Raw genomic sequence first — 18,841 nt, 5'->3', positions numbered from 1 at the left:
AAAGAAGGAGCCTCTTAAATTTCATGATTATTACTCCATTATTAATTTTAAGAGTTGTTATTCAGTAAATGCTATGAATTACTGATAAACTACTATGAAACAGTCGCAAGTTATGTAGTTGTGAGAGGGTGATATCTGTGGTCAAATTAATAGTGTGGGCAAATTAAAGTAAACTGAAGTGGATTAGCGTAAATTAAAAATATTAAAAATGTTACCCATCCAAGAAATGATAGCATGCAATACCAGTTAGCATCTTGTATCATTAGGTTCATTAGCTTTTTGCTTTATTAATCTGAGCTAAGTTTCACTGTCAAACGACTACGGCAGCGACAACAGCCAAAAATGTCACTGGAGATATATAAAAATAAACACACAAAATGTTCACATGGATCACAAAAGATCGATGTACAGGCGAAACTTTGAGTAATAGCAGCAGCAAAGTGAGAGGAATCAAAAGGATAACACAGTTGGGTTAGTCCATTAGCTCGATAGGTTAACTGATTTTAGAAAGAATCGTTAGATTTTGTCCCACAAATAACCTCTGAAAGGTAAAATCTGGGAGTTTGTTGTGTCTGAAAGAATCAAGGGCTCTGCCCAGCATGGTCCCCTTCACACTTCAGTAAGGACAGAAAAGCCAATCTGGACAAGCCAGTTCCGCCATCCTCTCACGCTCACCTCTCACGTTCAGGCCATTGTCGCAGGCGAACTGGGCGAAAGGAGACATGTAGTTTGGGTCATAGGCCAGCTCGTGCGCCTGCTCTGCAATGCTGCGGGCCGTCTGCTGGATGCTGTCATAGTTGGTGTTCTGTTAAAATGTTTTACAATATTACTTTCAAGATCCTTGTGGTGAAGGCAGAAAGACTGGCAGTCCTCTGATTTAAATAATGAATTACAATTGGACAAACTGGTACTGGTAAATAAAAGTGTTTGCTTTTTTACATTATTCACCAATACAGTGTCATAATAAGATGCAATGTAATTCTTCATATGCATAGTACAAAATATTAAGGTAAATAAACAGCCTGCAAGACTCAGATGCAGAAACACAGAAAGAGCAGAGATGCAAACAGAAAAATGCTGGCAGGTGTGTTTGGAGTGGGAGGGTAAAATTGCACACCGTCAGCAAATTATAGAAAAGTGTAGCTTAATTTCAAATTTGTCTTCTGGTTAATTGCTACATATATTATATGGTTTTATATATATATACACACACACACGTTTTAAAATAGGTTTCAAACAAAATTTAAGCATTGTGAAGCAAATGTAGTTCATGTGATGGTCTTACCTTGAGTTTTTTGAGCTCCTGCAGGATCATGTAGTCTGGCATGTTGTCAAAGAGGCCATCTGTGGCGGTGAGAATGATGTCGCCAAGCTGGACATCAAATGAAGACCTGTCTGCCACATCAGGGCTGAGAAAGAGAGAAAGAAGAAGAAAGAAAGAGAAAAAAAAGCTGCTAGTAAAGTCCATGCACTAAGCACACTATAATACATTCCCACAATACACGCTTCCACACCAACTCAGCAAGTATCAATGAGGTCTTTTACTTTATTACTTTGTCTGAAGTTTGCTTCGTTAGATTTAGCACTGGAGCCATGAGGCTAATGTAGCTAACAAGTAATGGAAGATTGTGCCCCACCAATTAGCATGGTGCTAACTGCAAGCGTGTGGAGTTGTTCAGTAATTGCCAATAGACTTGATTATGTGGTTTCTGACACACTTATGTATAAACACAGACAAAATTACATCACACAGATAAAAACGGTTGTTGCAGCTTTCTTGATGTCCGAATTTTGACCACTTTCATAGATAAATAAAAGGCTGTTTTTATTTGAAATGAGCATCCCAAACATGCATGGCCTAGTTATCTTTACAAAGAATAAAGGCTATTTCAGAGGAAAAGCGATGACCTAATCCTCTCCAAGTAGCGCTATTTAATCTGAGCTGAAATTCCAGCTAGTGTGTGTGTGTGTGTGTGTGTGAGCAGGGCAACAGGGCAGGAGTTCACAATGGCACAGTCAAAGAGAGTGCAGCAGTTGAAATGGGGGATGGTAACTGGACACCTGGGGTGAGAGACACGCCGTCCAGACCCAGCACGCTCTCTGGCCTGAGCCCGGGGTGTTGGTCTGGTTTCCTGGAATCAGGCCCTAATGCAGAGTTTCCGTCCGATCCGACTCCGCCGGCCAGCAGGAGCTTAAAATCCTAAAGACTGGCACATGCTCCAGAAGGAGTGGGGGGGGAGTTTGTGCTTTAGGAGGTGAAGGAAGGATGTAGAGCGGATCAGCAGTGATCTCAGAAAGACAGTGGCCTTCTAAGTGTGGACTACAAGGTTCAAAGCTGGATGCATTTGGGTCAACTGAGAGTGAACGTGTAGTACTGCTGCACATTGTAGCATTTCTTAATCATGAGAACAATTCTGCCTTTTTAATATTAATATCAGTGAGCAGTAACTGAATGAAAAGCACAAACACAAATGTGCGTACTATAAGCATCCTGAACATGATGGGTTTCGTGCACAATGCATGATTGCAATCAGGCAGATTTTTGTACCAAACATGCAATAAGGCAGTTTATTGCTTTATTTTGGCCGACCTGTGTTGCATTTTTATGATGTAAATACGAAATACTGATGCTGCTACACCTGAACCAAAATGCTGTAGCATAGTTATACATGACTTATTGTGCTGAATAGCCAGTTGCCTATTACTTTACAAGCAGCACTTGATTCAGGTTTTATAAAAAGACAACTGATTTTGAATTTAAGAATTGAAAATACCAGTTTGGCCTATTAAAGAACAAATAATATTGCAACTTCAACCAATCAAAAGCACTAGAATTGTGCTTGTGTGTTTTAGCAGCCAATCTGTCTGTAAAGAAATCAGGATCAGAATCAGCCATAAAAACCAGGAATGGTGCATCTCTATCCATGGGTGTTTGTATGGATCGAGATGTTTAAGTGATCCAACAAAAGCAAATTATTTTCGTCAAAATAATGCAGGCTACTTTAATAGGGCACCAGTGTGTATTAATGCACTGCAAGATGTATCAGCAATTTAATCTCAGTATGGAATTTTATCCATATCCTGCGGCCCTAACGTGTAGCAGTGTGGATTGTAGTCCCTTATCAGGTACACCTACCTTGTATCAACATTTATTGTCCATTTTATCAGCTCCACTGACCGTATAGGCGCACTTTGTAGTTCTATAGTTACAGACTGTAGTCCATCTGTCTCTCTGCATACTTTGTTACCCTGTTTTTCAATGGCCCCCACAGGACCCCCACAGAGCAGGTATTATTTGGATGGTATGTCATTTTCATTAAGAAGTGTGATTACTCTGTAAATTAGAAGAGATGTAAAAAAGTGCAATGGTTTGTGATCTCAATCTGGCATGTGACAAACATACCCCACCACAGGGGAACAGAGAGAAAGGTGGTTGTGTTTTTTGTGCTCCAACATGATACTGGGCAAGAAACACATTGCTAAAGACGGCTTGTAGTTTGTGGTTTACTAGATATAAAGAATAATTAAATTCATCATCTTTCTGTTTTTAAACACATCCATATACAGCTCTGCATGCTTACGTCCCCATACTGTCTGCAGTTCCGCACCACACTCAAACATGTATTTAAAAATAACACAATTTATTTTTTTTCCAAAAGTCTAAACTGCACAAGCTGTCAGTGTCAATGTATGTGAACAACTACATCCATCACCACTACTTATTTTATATTATATTTAAGGCAAGTAGGATTAAGTTAAGCTCTCTCAGATCTAAACTTATGTCTGAACATAATGCAGAACTGCAAACAGTCTCTGAACTTCAACGTTTACTTTTCTGCCCCACCTGTATGGAGACTGCTGACAAAAATAAAAAGGTGCTGGTCCTTCCTTTAAGTGTTTTGATTCATGGAAATTCATTCTAAGAAGTCAGAAGGCCAGTAGAAGTAAAAATGAAGTCCCATCTCCACTGACACCTCTTTGGGAGAAAGTCAAATTGGACTCCACCACACAGGCCTCCACTAGATATACAATATTAAAAGGTCCTGCTTAATTTTAGCATCTCACGAGGAGCCCAAAATAGTCACTCTAAGACTCTACACTGGCTGGGGGACCAAAATGTTGAAAGCAGCACTTTGATTGGCTGAGATGAAGGAGTTTTGTGGCCTCTTTATTCTGGTTGGATAGTTTAGGCTTGGCTGTAAGCCCCTGGCAAGCCAGCAGGAGCGAGGACCAGAATCACATGGCTCTTGCTTTGCCCTTCACAGAAAATGAAAACACACAGGCACATTCTGAGTGGCTGTTCAGCCAAAGGAACACCAGACCAATTGCGCAAGAGCTGCTGAACCAAAACGCTGTCACCAGAAATATCCCACTGACTCCTGTCACCTCTGTTCAAGGACTTCAAAATGGTCAGATCATGCTGTGAAGCCAAATTTCACAATGGCTCGGCTGATTGCAGTACTAATCAGCCGCTGAGGACCTGGACGAGTTCTAAGAGAGGCAGAATTGAGGCTGGTGACAACAGAAATTCAGTAATCTGCAGCAACATTAAATTAGCTTCTCACTGATGCAAAGCAAGTTAAAATAAGGACTCAAAGTAATAGTTCACGTTTACAGTAACTCCAAATGTGGCTGATGAGCCAAGACTTTGGCATCTGAAGTTTACATCCTTGGTTTTGCACTGGAGCAGCGAGGCTAACGATTACCAGCAGCTTTGTCAACAATCAGCATTGTGCTGGGGGTCCACTTGTGTGGGTTTATGCAACAAAAACAGTCACAATTAATTTTTCATTCACTCAGTTTCCACTCACTCTTTGTCCCTCAGAATCACACAGGCTGTTTTTGTTACTGTGCCCTTAAGATATACACTACATAGACAAAAGTATTGGGCACACCTCCTAATTATTGAGTTCAGATGTTTCAGTGTAAAGTACGCCACCACAGGACTCTGGAGCTGTGGAAACATTATGTGGAGCGACAAATCACGCTTCTCTCTCTGGCAGTCCGATGGCCGAGTCTGGGTTCGGTGAATGCGAGTAGAACGTTACCTGCCTGACTGCATTGTGCCAAGAGTAAAGTTTGGTGGAGGAGGGATAAAGCTATGGGGTTGTTTTTTCAGGCCCCTTGGTTCCAGTGAAGGGAAATCTAAATGCCTTAGCATACCAAGATGCTTGCAACTTTGTGGGAACAGTTTGGGGAAGACCCTTTTCTCTTAGAGCATGACTGTGTTCTAACAGTGTTCTAAACAGTGTTGTAAGCTGAAACCTGCTCAAATAGGAAAGATTTCAGCCTGGATTTAAAAGTATCCAGTGTCAGAGCTCTCATTAGAATGAAAGTGATGTGTTCCCTTCTGTTACTCCTAGTGAGACTCTGGTAGCTGCATTCTGAATCAGCTAAAGTGGTTTAATTGTATTTTTTGGGAGTTCAGTTAGGAGACCAACAGAGTAATCAATCCTGTTAGAAATAAAGGTGTGGATGAGTTTCTCCAGGTCTACCTTAGTCAGAACATTTTGGTCATGTTGTTGTTTTTAAGGTGATAAAAAGTTGATTTAGTACCTGCTTTGATATGACTGCTAAAACTGAGATCAAGGGGACCACAGTTATCTAGGGAGAGGGCCATAAGGTGTCAGAAACCACATAATCCAGTCTATTAAAGATACTGAACACCTCCACACAGTTTGAGACAAGTGATGCATAAGCGATTTCACTTATATTGTAAATGGCTGCTCCTGTGGATTTGATTATGTAGTTTGTTCTAATTCTGAATTAACAATTCAAATGGAACAATGGTCAAGACTGAGACTTTATAATTCATCTCTCATGTTCCCCAGGCTCCACCCACCTGTCACTCAGCACCACTCCCTCAGCCCCAGGTGGAGCAATTGACAGCTGGAACGGTGTGTTAAAGTAGTGCTGCTGTTCATCTGACCGGTGGACCACCTCTCCACCCCGGACCACCAAGAAACCAGAGTCGCCAAGGTTACACGTGTGTATCCGATGACTCCTCCGGTCCAGCACCACAATACAGGCCGTACTGCTTCCTATAAAGAGAGAGAGAGAGAGAGAGAGAGAGAGAGAGAGAGAGAGAGAGAGAGAGAGAGAGAGAGAGAGAACCAGAAGGAAAGAAAGACAATAAAGGAGCGTAGAGAGACCAAGAGAGAGAGGGGGGAAGACAGAGAAGGGAGGGAGAGAAAAAGAGCAAGAGAGGAAAGAAGAGGAAAGGTCATTGGATATCATGTGTCTGATGATCAAAGAGCCAAATGTTCTTCCACTAATTGTCCTTGAAGTGTATTTGCAGCCATCCATCACTGAGCCTGAGAAGGACAGGCAACAGGCACAGCTGACACTGGACTGCATCATAAGTCTCTCTCACGCAACAAGGTGGCCTTGGCCAAGTGACCCTGCTTGAGAACGCTCACCTACTGACCTTTAGGGCATCAGGCAAGCATTCCCAAAATGGTATAAGCGTCACTTTGAGAGGGGCACAACAACATGGCCGTGCCACCCTAGAAAGTATGTGATGTCCGGTTTCATGCGAAAGGTGAACCACGAGTCTGAAATGCCAAACCCACCGAAACACGAAAGGTGGATTTCAGTGGTGACAGAAACAGCTCTGGAAACAGAACCTGCACTGCCATCTCTGGTGGTGGGGTCCAGTTATGGTGTTTGTGTGGGTTTATGTACCAACAACAGCCGTACATCATTTTTAAATGACATTTTTCTAACTCTCTTAATCTTTTACAATTAAAAAACAAGATGTTTTTGTTACTGTGCCTTTCAGCCTTCTAAATGTAAATGAGCTCTGTTCTGATTGAGACACAATACAGGGCAGCCAATAAAAAATCCTACAGCATGAACTGCCAGTGATAAACTGCTATAGGCTGAACAGGTGAATACATGTAAATGTGCTGACAACACAAAAACTACATTCAAAGTGGGCTATTTTTGCAGCTTATTTGCCATATATGGACTGTTTTGACCAGGTAGAGCTTAAAGGAGGTCTTTCAAATGTTTAATTTTCTACTCTATAGTTAATATGTAAACAGTTATTCAGAGTGGTTTGACGCATTCATTGCACAAGAAACTTACAGACCCAGATTTCTTTACAGTGGTGGTGGTAGGAACCAAGGGTCACCATGACTGCAACATAAACGTAGCCACATTTAATTACTATCCAAAACCAATAGTGAACCTACACGTGTAAGCATTTATATGGAACGTTGATGATGGGAAAATAGTGGAAAATCCGGGAAAAGAAAAAAACAAACAAACAAAAAAAAACGTTTTCTTGGGGGACAACTGTCTCACAACGGCCTGCATGCAAAATACATTTCAGGCCAAAATCTTCTCAAAATTATCGTAAAACAATTTCTCAGACATCAGGCAGTGTATTTCATGTAATAACTTTCTGTGAGGGAGCTTTTAGAGGTGGACATCTGGTTCCTATCATCACCACTGTGAACAATTTCGTCTCTAAGTTTCTCTAGAACTGAGCATTTCACACCAAACCACTGTCTAAATCTGAACCATTTAACTATGCAGAAATGTTGAAAAATCAGCAGAATTCCCTTTAAAATGTTTACACTTCATTCTTTTTTTTTTGTATTTTTGCCTTATTATGAGCCCATTAGAAGTATAAAAGAACTTGCTTTTACATGTGTTTAAGTATCAAAAGTAAACATACTGCAAGCCATTTTAATGCTATATTATTACTATGTATGTCACTAAGATGAGCCATTTTTGTTAAAGAACCAGTTGCAGGAAAAAAAAAAATACTTCCCTGTTTATCAACATTTCAAGTTGACTACAGCCAACTTTCTAGCTTCTGTATTACTGTAAACACCCTAATATATCCTACATCATATATAAAGGTGAGCCGCGAAAAGTTTGCTTCAATTTCAAAATGCATCGCATTCTTTTACATATTTTAAAGGATCCAGTTTTTTCCCACTTCAGTGTAACGAGTGTCGATACCTTCTGCAGAAAGCAGTGATACATACAATATCTTAAGCCCAGATCCTTATAAAGTATTTATGTACAATATCAAATTACATGTACTTTGTTACTGTTCACCACTGGCTGTCTCAAATCAAAGGAAAAAGAGGAATGCCTGTCAGTGTGTTTGGCCAACACAGCATCAAAGGACAGTCTAAAAGATTTTTGTTCGCAGGGTGAGGAAACATCAGGTCAGTTACTGAGGCTTCAAAACGACCGAGTGGTGTGTTGCTTCATGTAGCTCAGATTTCCCCCCATAAACTTACTGTGCACACACTGACCAGCCAAGAATATCGTGTCTTCGCTCTAGTAGAGTTTCAGTTGCTCAGGCTATTCGTTTTTATGACAAAGCGACGCTGCTGCATCAGCCCCTGAGGGACATTCTGTCCAGTTCACTTTGGTCAGGAAGGTATTAAAGCAACAGTGTAGCAAAATAAAAAATGATTTGCACAACATTCCCCCTTACTTCTAATGCCACAGGTCAACCATAATGCTAACTGGTGGTTCTAAACTAAAGAACACCAAACATGTGTTGATCGGGAATTGGGGGAAAACCATTACTTGTTTAAAATAAGAATTGGATGCATCTTCAAACAGTGCTGAAATTTTCAAAACATCCCATTCACTAGCCCCAGTCCATACATGGAAACTTAGTTGGAAAAACGGCCTGTTATTAATTTATCGTTTTTGTGATGTCATGAAAACCAATACAGTAGCAAATATCCAACTATTCAGTCCACAACAGTTTAGCCCCACCCAATTACACTCGAGTTATAAGCACTGGACTGTTTTTGAATGAGGCATAACACAGGACAGCCAATCAGAACACAGCATTACATATAACCAGTCTTAAAAAGCACAGCAATTTTATGACAGCAGTTATGATGTTTTGGTATATAAAGAAAAGTTCTAAGTGAACCTCTGGGAGTAAAAATAAAGAAAAAAAAAAAATGTAGGACATGGGCCCTTTAAGGGCCATGCGCAATGTAAACCAACCACTAATTCTCCTAGCAGGTCTGTGGAACATCATAGCTTAGAGGGTTTGTACAGGAGAGAAGGAGTGTCCAGCATCACCACACACACACACACACACACACACACACACACACACACACCCTCTGACTCATCCTGCAGACATTTTCTTTATTTATTAATCTAAGCCGTGTGTGTGTGTGAGTCACCATATGCTGCTTCTTGTTACTATGTGTTCTTACCCAGTAGGGGCACTTTGTTCTGTAGAAGCTCGTAGTAGGCCGAGGTGAGGATGCCCACCGGGCTGGTGGGGGTGAAGCGGCCCTCCTTCACCAGACGTTCGCACGTTCGCATCAGAGTAGCCGAGAACTGAGACGGATCCACACCGTAATCCCTCCATCCACCCACGCCGTCTGCCACACCTGAAAAAAAGAAAGAAAGAAAGGAGAGAAAGAGAAAGAGAAAGGGAGAGAGAGAGACTCTTACTTATACTGATGGCCAAAATGCTGGGGACATCTAGCTTTCCAATCTGTCGGTGACATACTAACTGGATTTTAATGCTCTTACAAATATGAAAAGGTTACAAAGTACACATCTCAAATTTATCATTAGGTAACTACTATGAAAGTAATACAGTTGCGAGAGTGAGGAACTGAACTGTAGGCAAGTTTATTTAGAGTTAAATAATACCACATACAAATATTAATGACAGCTAGAGGATCAAAACGATGACATTTTATCATTACCATGATAAACAATATGGTTTTCTGAGCATATTGTGCCAATTGTTAGCACTTGGAGAACACTGACCAACTGCATGATAAAAAGAGTGTAATTAGTCCTGTTTAATTAGATTTTGTGCAGTGCAGTATGAAAACAATCACAGCACCCAGAGCTTCTGATGGCTATTTTTTTTAAACTGCCACTACTAATGAAAGTGTGTCAATATCATGATACATATCATGTATCGTGAAAACGTCTAAGTACTGTGATGTGATATTTTTGCTATATCACCCACCCTTATTGACCGTGCTACCTTGGGCCTAATGCCACATTTCATTTCCTTGTGGTGAAGCCAGCCCACATCACTCAGCCTGTCACAATTACATAATCGCCTAATTGCAACTATAGGATACAAATGCAATTATTTATGCAGATTGCAATCATTCTCCACAGTTGTTAGATTTCAGTCATATTCTGCTGCAACAAACAAAAAGTGAATTGGGTGTGCAGACTCAGATATGCTTTATTGACTCCACACACACACACACACACACACACACACACACACACACACACACACACACACACACACACACACACACACAGAAATGTAAACAAAAGAAAGCGGTAAATGCTCTCAGCCTATTCATGATGTCAGTGCACGCTCTGCCACGAGAGCGTTTTGTCGGTTTTATGAGCAAAAACAGCGAACCACGCACTGTTGGGCAACAAGAGTTAAACTGAATGTATTATAGCGTTGCACGTCTCATGAAGATGTCACTACTATGCTTGACTCTACATATAATTCTCTGTAACTGTAGAGGTTTGTGCGAGTGTGCGCGCAGTACTGATTTAAAACCAGTGTTAGCTACTTAGTAAAACACAGCTAGCAAGTAAGGTGGCTAATCAGGCAATTTTCTACTTTGGGCATGTATTTTAATAGTTGCAAACAAAGAACAAGAAAACACAATTGGGTTGTTTATTGTAATTATTTATGACAATTAATTATCGGCTAAAAGTTGCAGCACTTAAACTATGCAAAAGAGTTTCAATAACCTTTAACAACTGTTTGGAAAATAATCCAAATTAAATCACTACGTAGGCAAAACCTGCTCTTCATACTAAGCTTTTTGATAAACATTTCCAAGTAACAGGCACAAATCAAGCATTACTCTGAAAAATTCAAAAGGCGGCAAAGTGTCACCAAGCTTTTGATGGTGGTGTAAGTGCAGCAAAAGGATCTCTTTGCCTTTCCTGTCTTCATTTCCCCAAAGTATTTAGCATTAACACTTAGAGCGCTTTAAGTTGACAGTATGATAAAGGAGACCCAGAGGCTCAGAGACAGATGCTGTTCCCACCTAATGCAAATCTCTCCCAGACCTTATGGTCTATCTTTGTGATGGTAATACTCAAGTCCAGTTTCATTGAGCATGTAGAGACAATGCATCAATAAAGAACATCCGAGTCTGCGTCATCAGTTCAGGCTCCTTTGACACAGCACACCGGAAGTGAGGCTTATCGCCAATAGTCTCCATCTATCACAAGTGTCGGTCAAGTCAGTTAAAAAAACACTGTCTGGAGCTTAAGATGAGAAAAAAGTAATTCCATCTGTCTTGTGATCAGTTTTCTTTTAGATGTGTAGTGTTAGTCCTGAATCAGCTCTGATATGTTCTTTGGCTTTAGAACCTTTTGTACAGCGCAAGGTAGAAATTTTTCCCCACTCGTTATCGTGCTTGAGAAACTGATAAAGCCGTGCTGCAGCCTTACAGGCATGTAATGGCTTGCGTGAAAATTTAATTTCCACTAGTATATTTTTTCCAAATTTTTACTAATAAGAATTTATTTTAGTAGTGAAAATTTAGTTCTTACTAGTAAAAATGTCATTTTCGATATCAATTTTGATATTTCACAAGTGTACATTTTTTTGTAAATCCCTGATATCAAGAGTAATAGAATTAAAAGTTAAATTAGCTTGCCACACCTCCACAAACTGGGGCTTAAAAGATTTTTACCCTGTAATTACAACAGTTAAAAAAAAAAACATAGCTGCATTAACAGTCACTTTCAGGCTACTGCATATGGTTAATCTTTAGCTGCTTAGTAAAAAGCCATTCACATGGAGAAAATACAAAATTTTTTAAACCTTTAGCAAGAACAGCCAATCCATATCAAGAGCAAAGATGGCTTCTGACAATGAGCAAAGTTTCTAACTAGAAGCATGTTTATCTTCTCCGGTTTAAGAACGCCTCAGGTGAAACAACTTCACAGAAGGCCTCAGGTTGAGCTAAGTGACCACAAACTCTGGGGCAATGAAGTTTGGATGACATGTACAATGCTTTTGTTTCTTATTTGATTAATTATAGTCCCCAAATTAAATATGGCATTGTACAACAATCAAAACTTTGACTAAACTGCGTTGTTTTTTTGACAAAAATTAAGCATCAACTCACAAGCTACCACCCTGTTTGCTTCCTTGTCTACGGTTTCCATTTGTAATACTGATACAGCAGAAAGCTACAAAATGCAAATGGGACTGAATGTTTGGATGAATCAAGGTATTCATTCACCATCACACTGATGTTAATGTACTTCAAGGCGTATCAAAATAATGTAGCAAAATAATCACAGTGCTAGTATTTTATCCATATTGTGCAACTTATATGCTTTTTCCTCTATGGACCAAACCCTGTTTCACATGATAAATAAAATGCAGTGGATCTGATGTGCAGGGTACAGACAGGATGATGAATTAGCTCTTACATCCTCTAGCTGTCCGGCGTACGTCAAGCTAAGAGCTTTCGGAAGAGAAGAGGAATGTTTTAGTCACGTTTTCTCTCTCCATACACACAGACGTCACTGCTGTAACAGTGAGAAGCAGCAGGGTCACGACTTCAGAGCTGAAACACGATTTACAGCAACATGACCTGCCATTACGAGGCCTGCATTAAAGGCAAACGACTAACGCTACACACTAACACAAACACTCGCTGGGAGGGAAAAACAGAGAAAAGTGAGAGCTGAAATCCTCAATCTGACAAAGAGCAGAGCGAGAGAGAGTGAGCAAGAAGAAAGAGAGAGAAGAAAAGAGCGAGTGCAGAAAAAAAGTCTAAAGCAGTAATGGAGATAGAAATGGAGAAAAAGGGAGCGAGAGAAGAGAAAGAAAGGGGGGGGGTGGGGGGACAGAAAAAAAAGGAAAGACTGTTTACTACCAACATCTCGCTATGACTACTGTCACCGTCACCCTGTTTCCTTCTCCATTTACCTCAGAAAACAGGACTTTGGAAACGTCCCTTTATTTCCTCTAATGTGGTTTGGCCTTTGGCTCAATTAGTTACATCACAGGCCGTCACAACGAAGACCGCAAATGACCAATAAAGAAGTCATGAGGGGAAAACAGACAAAGAGGGGGGACTTCATATGATTTAACTCTGTTCCGTAATAAATCTACAAAAAACAATAATGTGTATTGCAGCAGAGAAAAACAAACCTGCACATGTCCTCAGCGTTCCAGGAGGCCAGTTTGAGAGGCGTGCCTTAAAGGGCCCATACCACTGAAAATTTAATTTCACCCTTTTTTTAAAATAAGAATTTGATGTAAGTAAATATTGTTATGTTTAGAAATTGACAATCACTCTGCAGTCCACACAGTGCAGCTGCAAAAACAGCATTTTTTTTTTTTTGCTGTTTTTGTGATGTCACAAAAACCAACACATCATATTGCAAGAGCTGCAATTTTTTTAACTATAGCCTATACTATGGTTCTTCAAGGTTCTTAAAAAGATGTCTTTAGTGAAGACAGTGGTTCTATACAGAACCATAAACACAAAGATGCATTTGCATGTTTAAGGGGTTCTTTGCATGGTGAAATGGTTTGATTGATAGAGAGTTGTATATGGTTCTATATAGCACTAAAAAGTGTTCTGCTATTGCTCTGATCTCAAACTTACTATATAGAACCATATACAACACATTCTCCATCAATCTGAAGAACCATTTCACCATGCAAATGCGGCTTTGAGTGGTCTTAAATTTTAAAAGAGGAAATTGAACCTAGTAGTACAGCCTGTAGACGAGTTGAACCGATCAGAGGCAACCAAACCTTCATGTGTTGCAACATCACAACCACGACTTACTGGCAGTTTGGCAAACGACATTCAGAGATCATGAATATTCTGGTCTTCTTGGCCAAAAAATTCAGGCTTGAACCTCAGTTTATAAAAAATAATTGCAATTTAAATTGCAGTTGCAATATTTAGTTGGAAAAATCAAAATTAGGTATTTTCCCCAAATCATTCAGCCTTAGCGCCACCCACTCAGTCTGAATTCAACAAACAGTGTTTTGGCCAGGACTGCTTTTTGAACGAGATACAACACAGGGCAACCAATCAGAACACATCTCATTTACATATTTCAGTTTTAAAGGCACAGTAACAAAACACCCTGTTTAATTCTGATGGATAAAGAGAGGTTGGAAGAGAGTGATGTAAACAGTAACTCTTTTAATTAATTACATTTCTGGTACAAAAACCTACACAAAGTTCATAAGTGGTACCGCGAGGAAAAAAATAATAAAAGTGGGATAAGGGCCCTTTAAGGTGAAGTCCTGCACTGTTCAGACAGGTTCAGTTGTGGGCTTCTAGCCTATTTAAAGGCTGCTCTTTATCATGGCATTTGAAAAGGCCTTACAACCAATTTAGCTACTTCGCTGACAGCCACACGTTATATATGTTACACGTGATGCAACACAGCTATGCATGTGACACAACATGGTCACATGTGTGATGTAACAAAGTTATGCATACGCAGCATTGTTAAATAACTACTAAGTACATCAGGGGTACTGTGACTACTTCTAGATCAGGGGTGTCAAACTCGATGACTAAAAGTAAAAAAGAACCACAACACAACAACAAATCGGTGAGCCAATAAAGAGCCGTGGAAAGATTAATTGATAGATGGTGTTGTAGAAGCATAGATATATAGATATAGAGAGGTGTGTCAAACTCAACCACTAAAAGGGCCATTTTAAAAAATTTCAGCAAATTCGTTGGCCAGCTGTTTTTTTATTTTATTTTTACTGAACACTTTGCCATGACCCCGACTGGTTTATTCGAAATATGCCAAAACTACAACGGCAAAAAACAGGCACTGAATACCTGAATGATTCAAAAATAATCTTAAATAAAATAAATTGTTTTATATAAAACAACAGATGTTCCAAAGATCATTGTTGGGGAGGGGGTGGAAGCACACGTTACGTTGCAGTGCATGCTGAGAACTGTAGCGTAGTTCATGGTAAAATGGGCTAATAATACAAAATCAAAATAATTTTGCGGGCCAAACAGGATTGTGCCATGGGCCTGACTTGGCCCCACGGGCCTTGTGTCTGACACATGGATTTTAGAACACTGAACGGTACGGATAATAGGGGTGCAACAAACAACTAATTTGCCAGTCGAATTATCTATCGATTACTGAAACGAATAAACGATTAATCGGATTATGAATCACTACATTACCAAATACCTTTTATGTAGCTATTAGGTTTTAAATTTAGCCTGAGATTGTTTTATGCATTTACTAACTAACAATAAATACGGTATAGATAAATAACATTTAAGAAATCACTGCTTTAATGAACTTTTGCTAATACAAAAGATTAAAAAATTAAATTCCAACGTATTTTTCCTGTCAAAATTTATAACCAAGGATGTGCAAAGTAGCAGCAATAAAATATGAACAGTTAATTTAACGATTTTGTGAAAACATTTCATTTCAACGGTAACCCTTTGTCCAGCTAAGCTACCTAAACTGTTAGCGAGTGGTGGCAAGAGAACTGTTTGCAAACACCCTCCTATGTTCGCCGAATCTCAACGCACCGGCGGGCTCGACGATGCAGTGTTCAAAACTGTAAGCGTTATTTGGAAAGTGAACAGGGTCGCTGTGAATAATAATAATAGTTACGTGGTTCTCTGTTCCAACTCCATTAACGATTCCAGAGAGCAGCATTTCAAAAATGAAAGTGTTACAACTCACAACATGAAGTAGGACGGCTTTTAGCGTTAACATTAGCTAACTAGCTCGCTGGAACAACTATCGCCGCGTCCCAAACCACACACTTCTGTACTTCACATAAGACACTAACGAGTGCACCTCTAATGGTATACGCGCTATTTTTACACACTATTTAGTGTGCTAGTGTGCGATTTGGGACGCGGTGTATCTTACCGAGATGAATCTTCTTCAGCCAGTGGACCGACGAGTTTCCTCTTGAGAGGCTCCAACATGGAGGATGTGCTCCCGTGCCAGACAAGGTCGGCGTTACAAATAGACAACTAACCTTTTTCTAAGTTTAGCTTCCACATTTTTGAGGATTTTGTTCTTGAGGCTGCCATCGCGCTGTTAAGCCTCCAGTGAGCGGTCATGTCAAAACGTCCCTAGTGAGCGTGAGAAAGACGTGTAATGACGTCACCAACCCTTCGACTACTAAATTAGTTGCCAACTAATTTGGTCGTCGATTTTAGTCGACTAAGACGAATAATCGTTACACCCCTAACGGAGAATAAGAAAAAGTATGATTTAGATCAAATATATAGAAATATATATAAAGAGCCTGTTAATAGGGTTGGGCGATATGGCATAAATCCCAACATATATCACAATATTTATTTTTTTAAGACATCTGATCATTTTTATTATACAAAAGAAGAACCAGTAGGGCCACAACGAAAAAATATAATCCAAAACTAAGAATACAATGATTTTGATTCAATACTTTGCACACTTTGTTACACTAAATTTAAACAAGACTAAATAATGCCCTTTTTAATGTCCACAATATGCTCAGGAAAGCTTACTGTGAGGTACTGTGATGTAATTCATCACAATAACGATACATATCATCATACTCCCTGTCCTACCTGTAAAACGAGGCCATTATTCACTTATTTTTACCAGCTGTTTGATTTTTCCCCTCTATCCCTTATTACATTTTTCTACTTCTTATAAATGTGGCACTGAAGTTTTGCTGGTGCATTCTGCCCACTCCAAGCTACACCTAAAAAAGTAATAACCGTATAAATGATGCACATATTTTGAAGTTCTTTATAATATTCAACGATAAAACGAACCCCAGAAATTACAACCGTTAGAATTTATAAACTCTTCAGAAAACATTTGAGCAAAGGTGTGTCAAAAATAAGCCCCGCCCCCAGATTCCAGTAAATAGGAGACACTCAGATGAGGGAAGAGGAGAGTATCGGCCATACAGTTTCACATTTCTATGCACCGTTTTGAATGTTGCCGTTTTCAATACTGTATTGCAATTGTTGCATCTTACGGGCATTACACAACAAATATGATTAAGCAACACAAATGTTTTCAATACTTGGAAACTTTTTGATACAAAAACATTTAACAAAATAGGCAGAAAGTCTTCAACTGACAGACCTCCTTTGCTCTTCATAAAACCGGCAAACGTTGACATTGGGGACACTACTTTACATTCTGGAAAAATTTGAAACGAGAGCAGTCTCACTGCCTCATTCAGGAGCCGAACCTTTATAAGCTTTATAAAAGCTTTCATGCATAGCTCAGATGTCTTAGGAGTTTCAGCTGGTTTTGGAAAAATGCAGCACCACAGGTGACAAAGCAAATGACAAACAAAAGCATAGGTCAAAAATCTTTCAGTATCTAGGATGCAGCTAATCTTAGCTGTTTATTTTATATTTCATACAAACTGCGCTCAGTGTTTAAAGGCCTTAAGCCTTCAAACATCATGAAAGATGTGCCGTATCACTCACTCTTATAAGACACAACTCTGTGCCAAATTCTCAAGCTTGTGACTGTTATGTAAAACACACGCAGTCAATGAGTCACTGTAATACTGCAGAGCAGAAAGAAGAGAGACAGCATGTTCCCTTATAAACTCCAGTCTTCATTACTACAGGAGAACTTTCCTAGAAAAAGCCCATCCACCTCACACACACGCGAGATTCCACAGAGACGACCATACAAGGAGTCCCTCCACTGCTTCTGCAACACACAGCAGAGCAGCGGGGTCCAACTTAAACAAATCCAGGCAGCACAATACTAGGACAAACCGCTAGGGTTACCACGGTGACGAAGATATAAACAACTAGTACATGAATCCAGATGCCTCGTGCGAAAGCATGGGCCAATTAACAAACACAAACTCAGCACCAACTCAAACTAAAGCTGCCCCTGCCTTAATAAAAGTGTATCTACAGTCAGCACTGCTGCAGTTTCAACAACACAGAGGAGTGTCTGCGTTTGTTATTGCCTCTTTGTGGCTCAAGCACCAGAGCGAGGAATCACCGCTACATTCAAAAACTGAGCAGGGTGGAAACAAACTGTGCACATTTTTTTTTTTAATATGAGGATGGCTATATAGAAACATAGATGAATATGTGGATGGATGGACACATATATACAATGGATAGACAGATAGATAGATAGACAGACAGACAGACAGATAGATAGAGGATGGGTAGATGGATGAAAGGATACATATACAGATGGATATATAGATGGAGGGAAGGATGCATAAACGGCTTGATGCATATATAGATGGACACATATACAATGGACAGACAGACAAAAGATGGTATAGGGATGGAAGGATATACAAATGGATGGATATATAGATAGATGGAGGGAAGGATACATAGATGGATTGATGCATAGATGGATGGGCGGATATATAAAACGGACAGACAGATAGACGGATGGACAGATAGACAGGCAGACAGACAGAGGATGGGTATATGAATAGAAGGATATACAAACGGATGGACATACAGATAGATAGAGGAAAGGTTTTGGATACCAAAAGATGGATAACTAAAATGTACAGAGTGCATACATAGTTGGATAGCTGGATAAATCGATGGATATATAGATGAACAGACATCAGTGCATATACACGACATTGGAAAGTGCAGAAGTCAACAACATAAAAGCAACTGCATTTAATGGTGCGTATCTTAATCAAAGTGAGGAACAAATCACAGAGCCCAGAATAAATAAGAAACGCTTCCTATTATTTAGTTATGCAATGTAGCTATTTGTACACAAAAAAATTTGACATTCCTGTGCCTGTAAAGACTTCAGCTGCCAATCTCCTGTTTAG

At 39.7% G+C, this 18,841-nt stretch overlaps 1 protein-coding gene across 1 annotated transcript in view; it reads right to left on the bottom strand.

Annotated features, from left to right (window-relative positions):
- Positions 1-18,841, bottom strand: part of pptc7b (protein phosphatase targeting COQ7 b) — a 30,743-nt gene that overhangs the window by 8,279 nt on the left and 3,623 nt on the right. The window contains exons 2-5 of the mRNA XM_036594505.1: positions 9,210-9,389; positions 5,843-6,041; positions 1,286-1,409; positions 676-805 (exon numbers count right to left, since the gene is read on the bottom strand). Coding sequence (XP_036450398.1) covers positions 676-805; positions 1,286-1,409; positions 5,843-6,041; positions 9,210-9,389 — 633 coding nt within the window. The remainder of the gene's footprint in view (positions 1-675; positions 806-1,285; positions 1,410-5,842; positions 6,042-9,209; positions 9,390-18,841) is intronic.

This window comes from Colossoma macropomum, unplaced genomic scaffold (assembly GCF_904425465.1).
Source record: "Colossoma macropomum unplaced genomic scaffold, Colossoma_macropomum, whole genome shotgun sequence".
Classification (NCBI taxonomy): Eukaryota; Metazoa; Chordata; class Actinopteri; order Characiformes; family Serrasalmidae; genus Colossoma; species Colossoma macropomum.
Note: the sequence above shows the minus strand (reverse complement) of the source record. Positions and strands in the feature narration are given on the sequence as shown.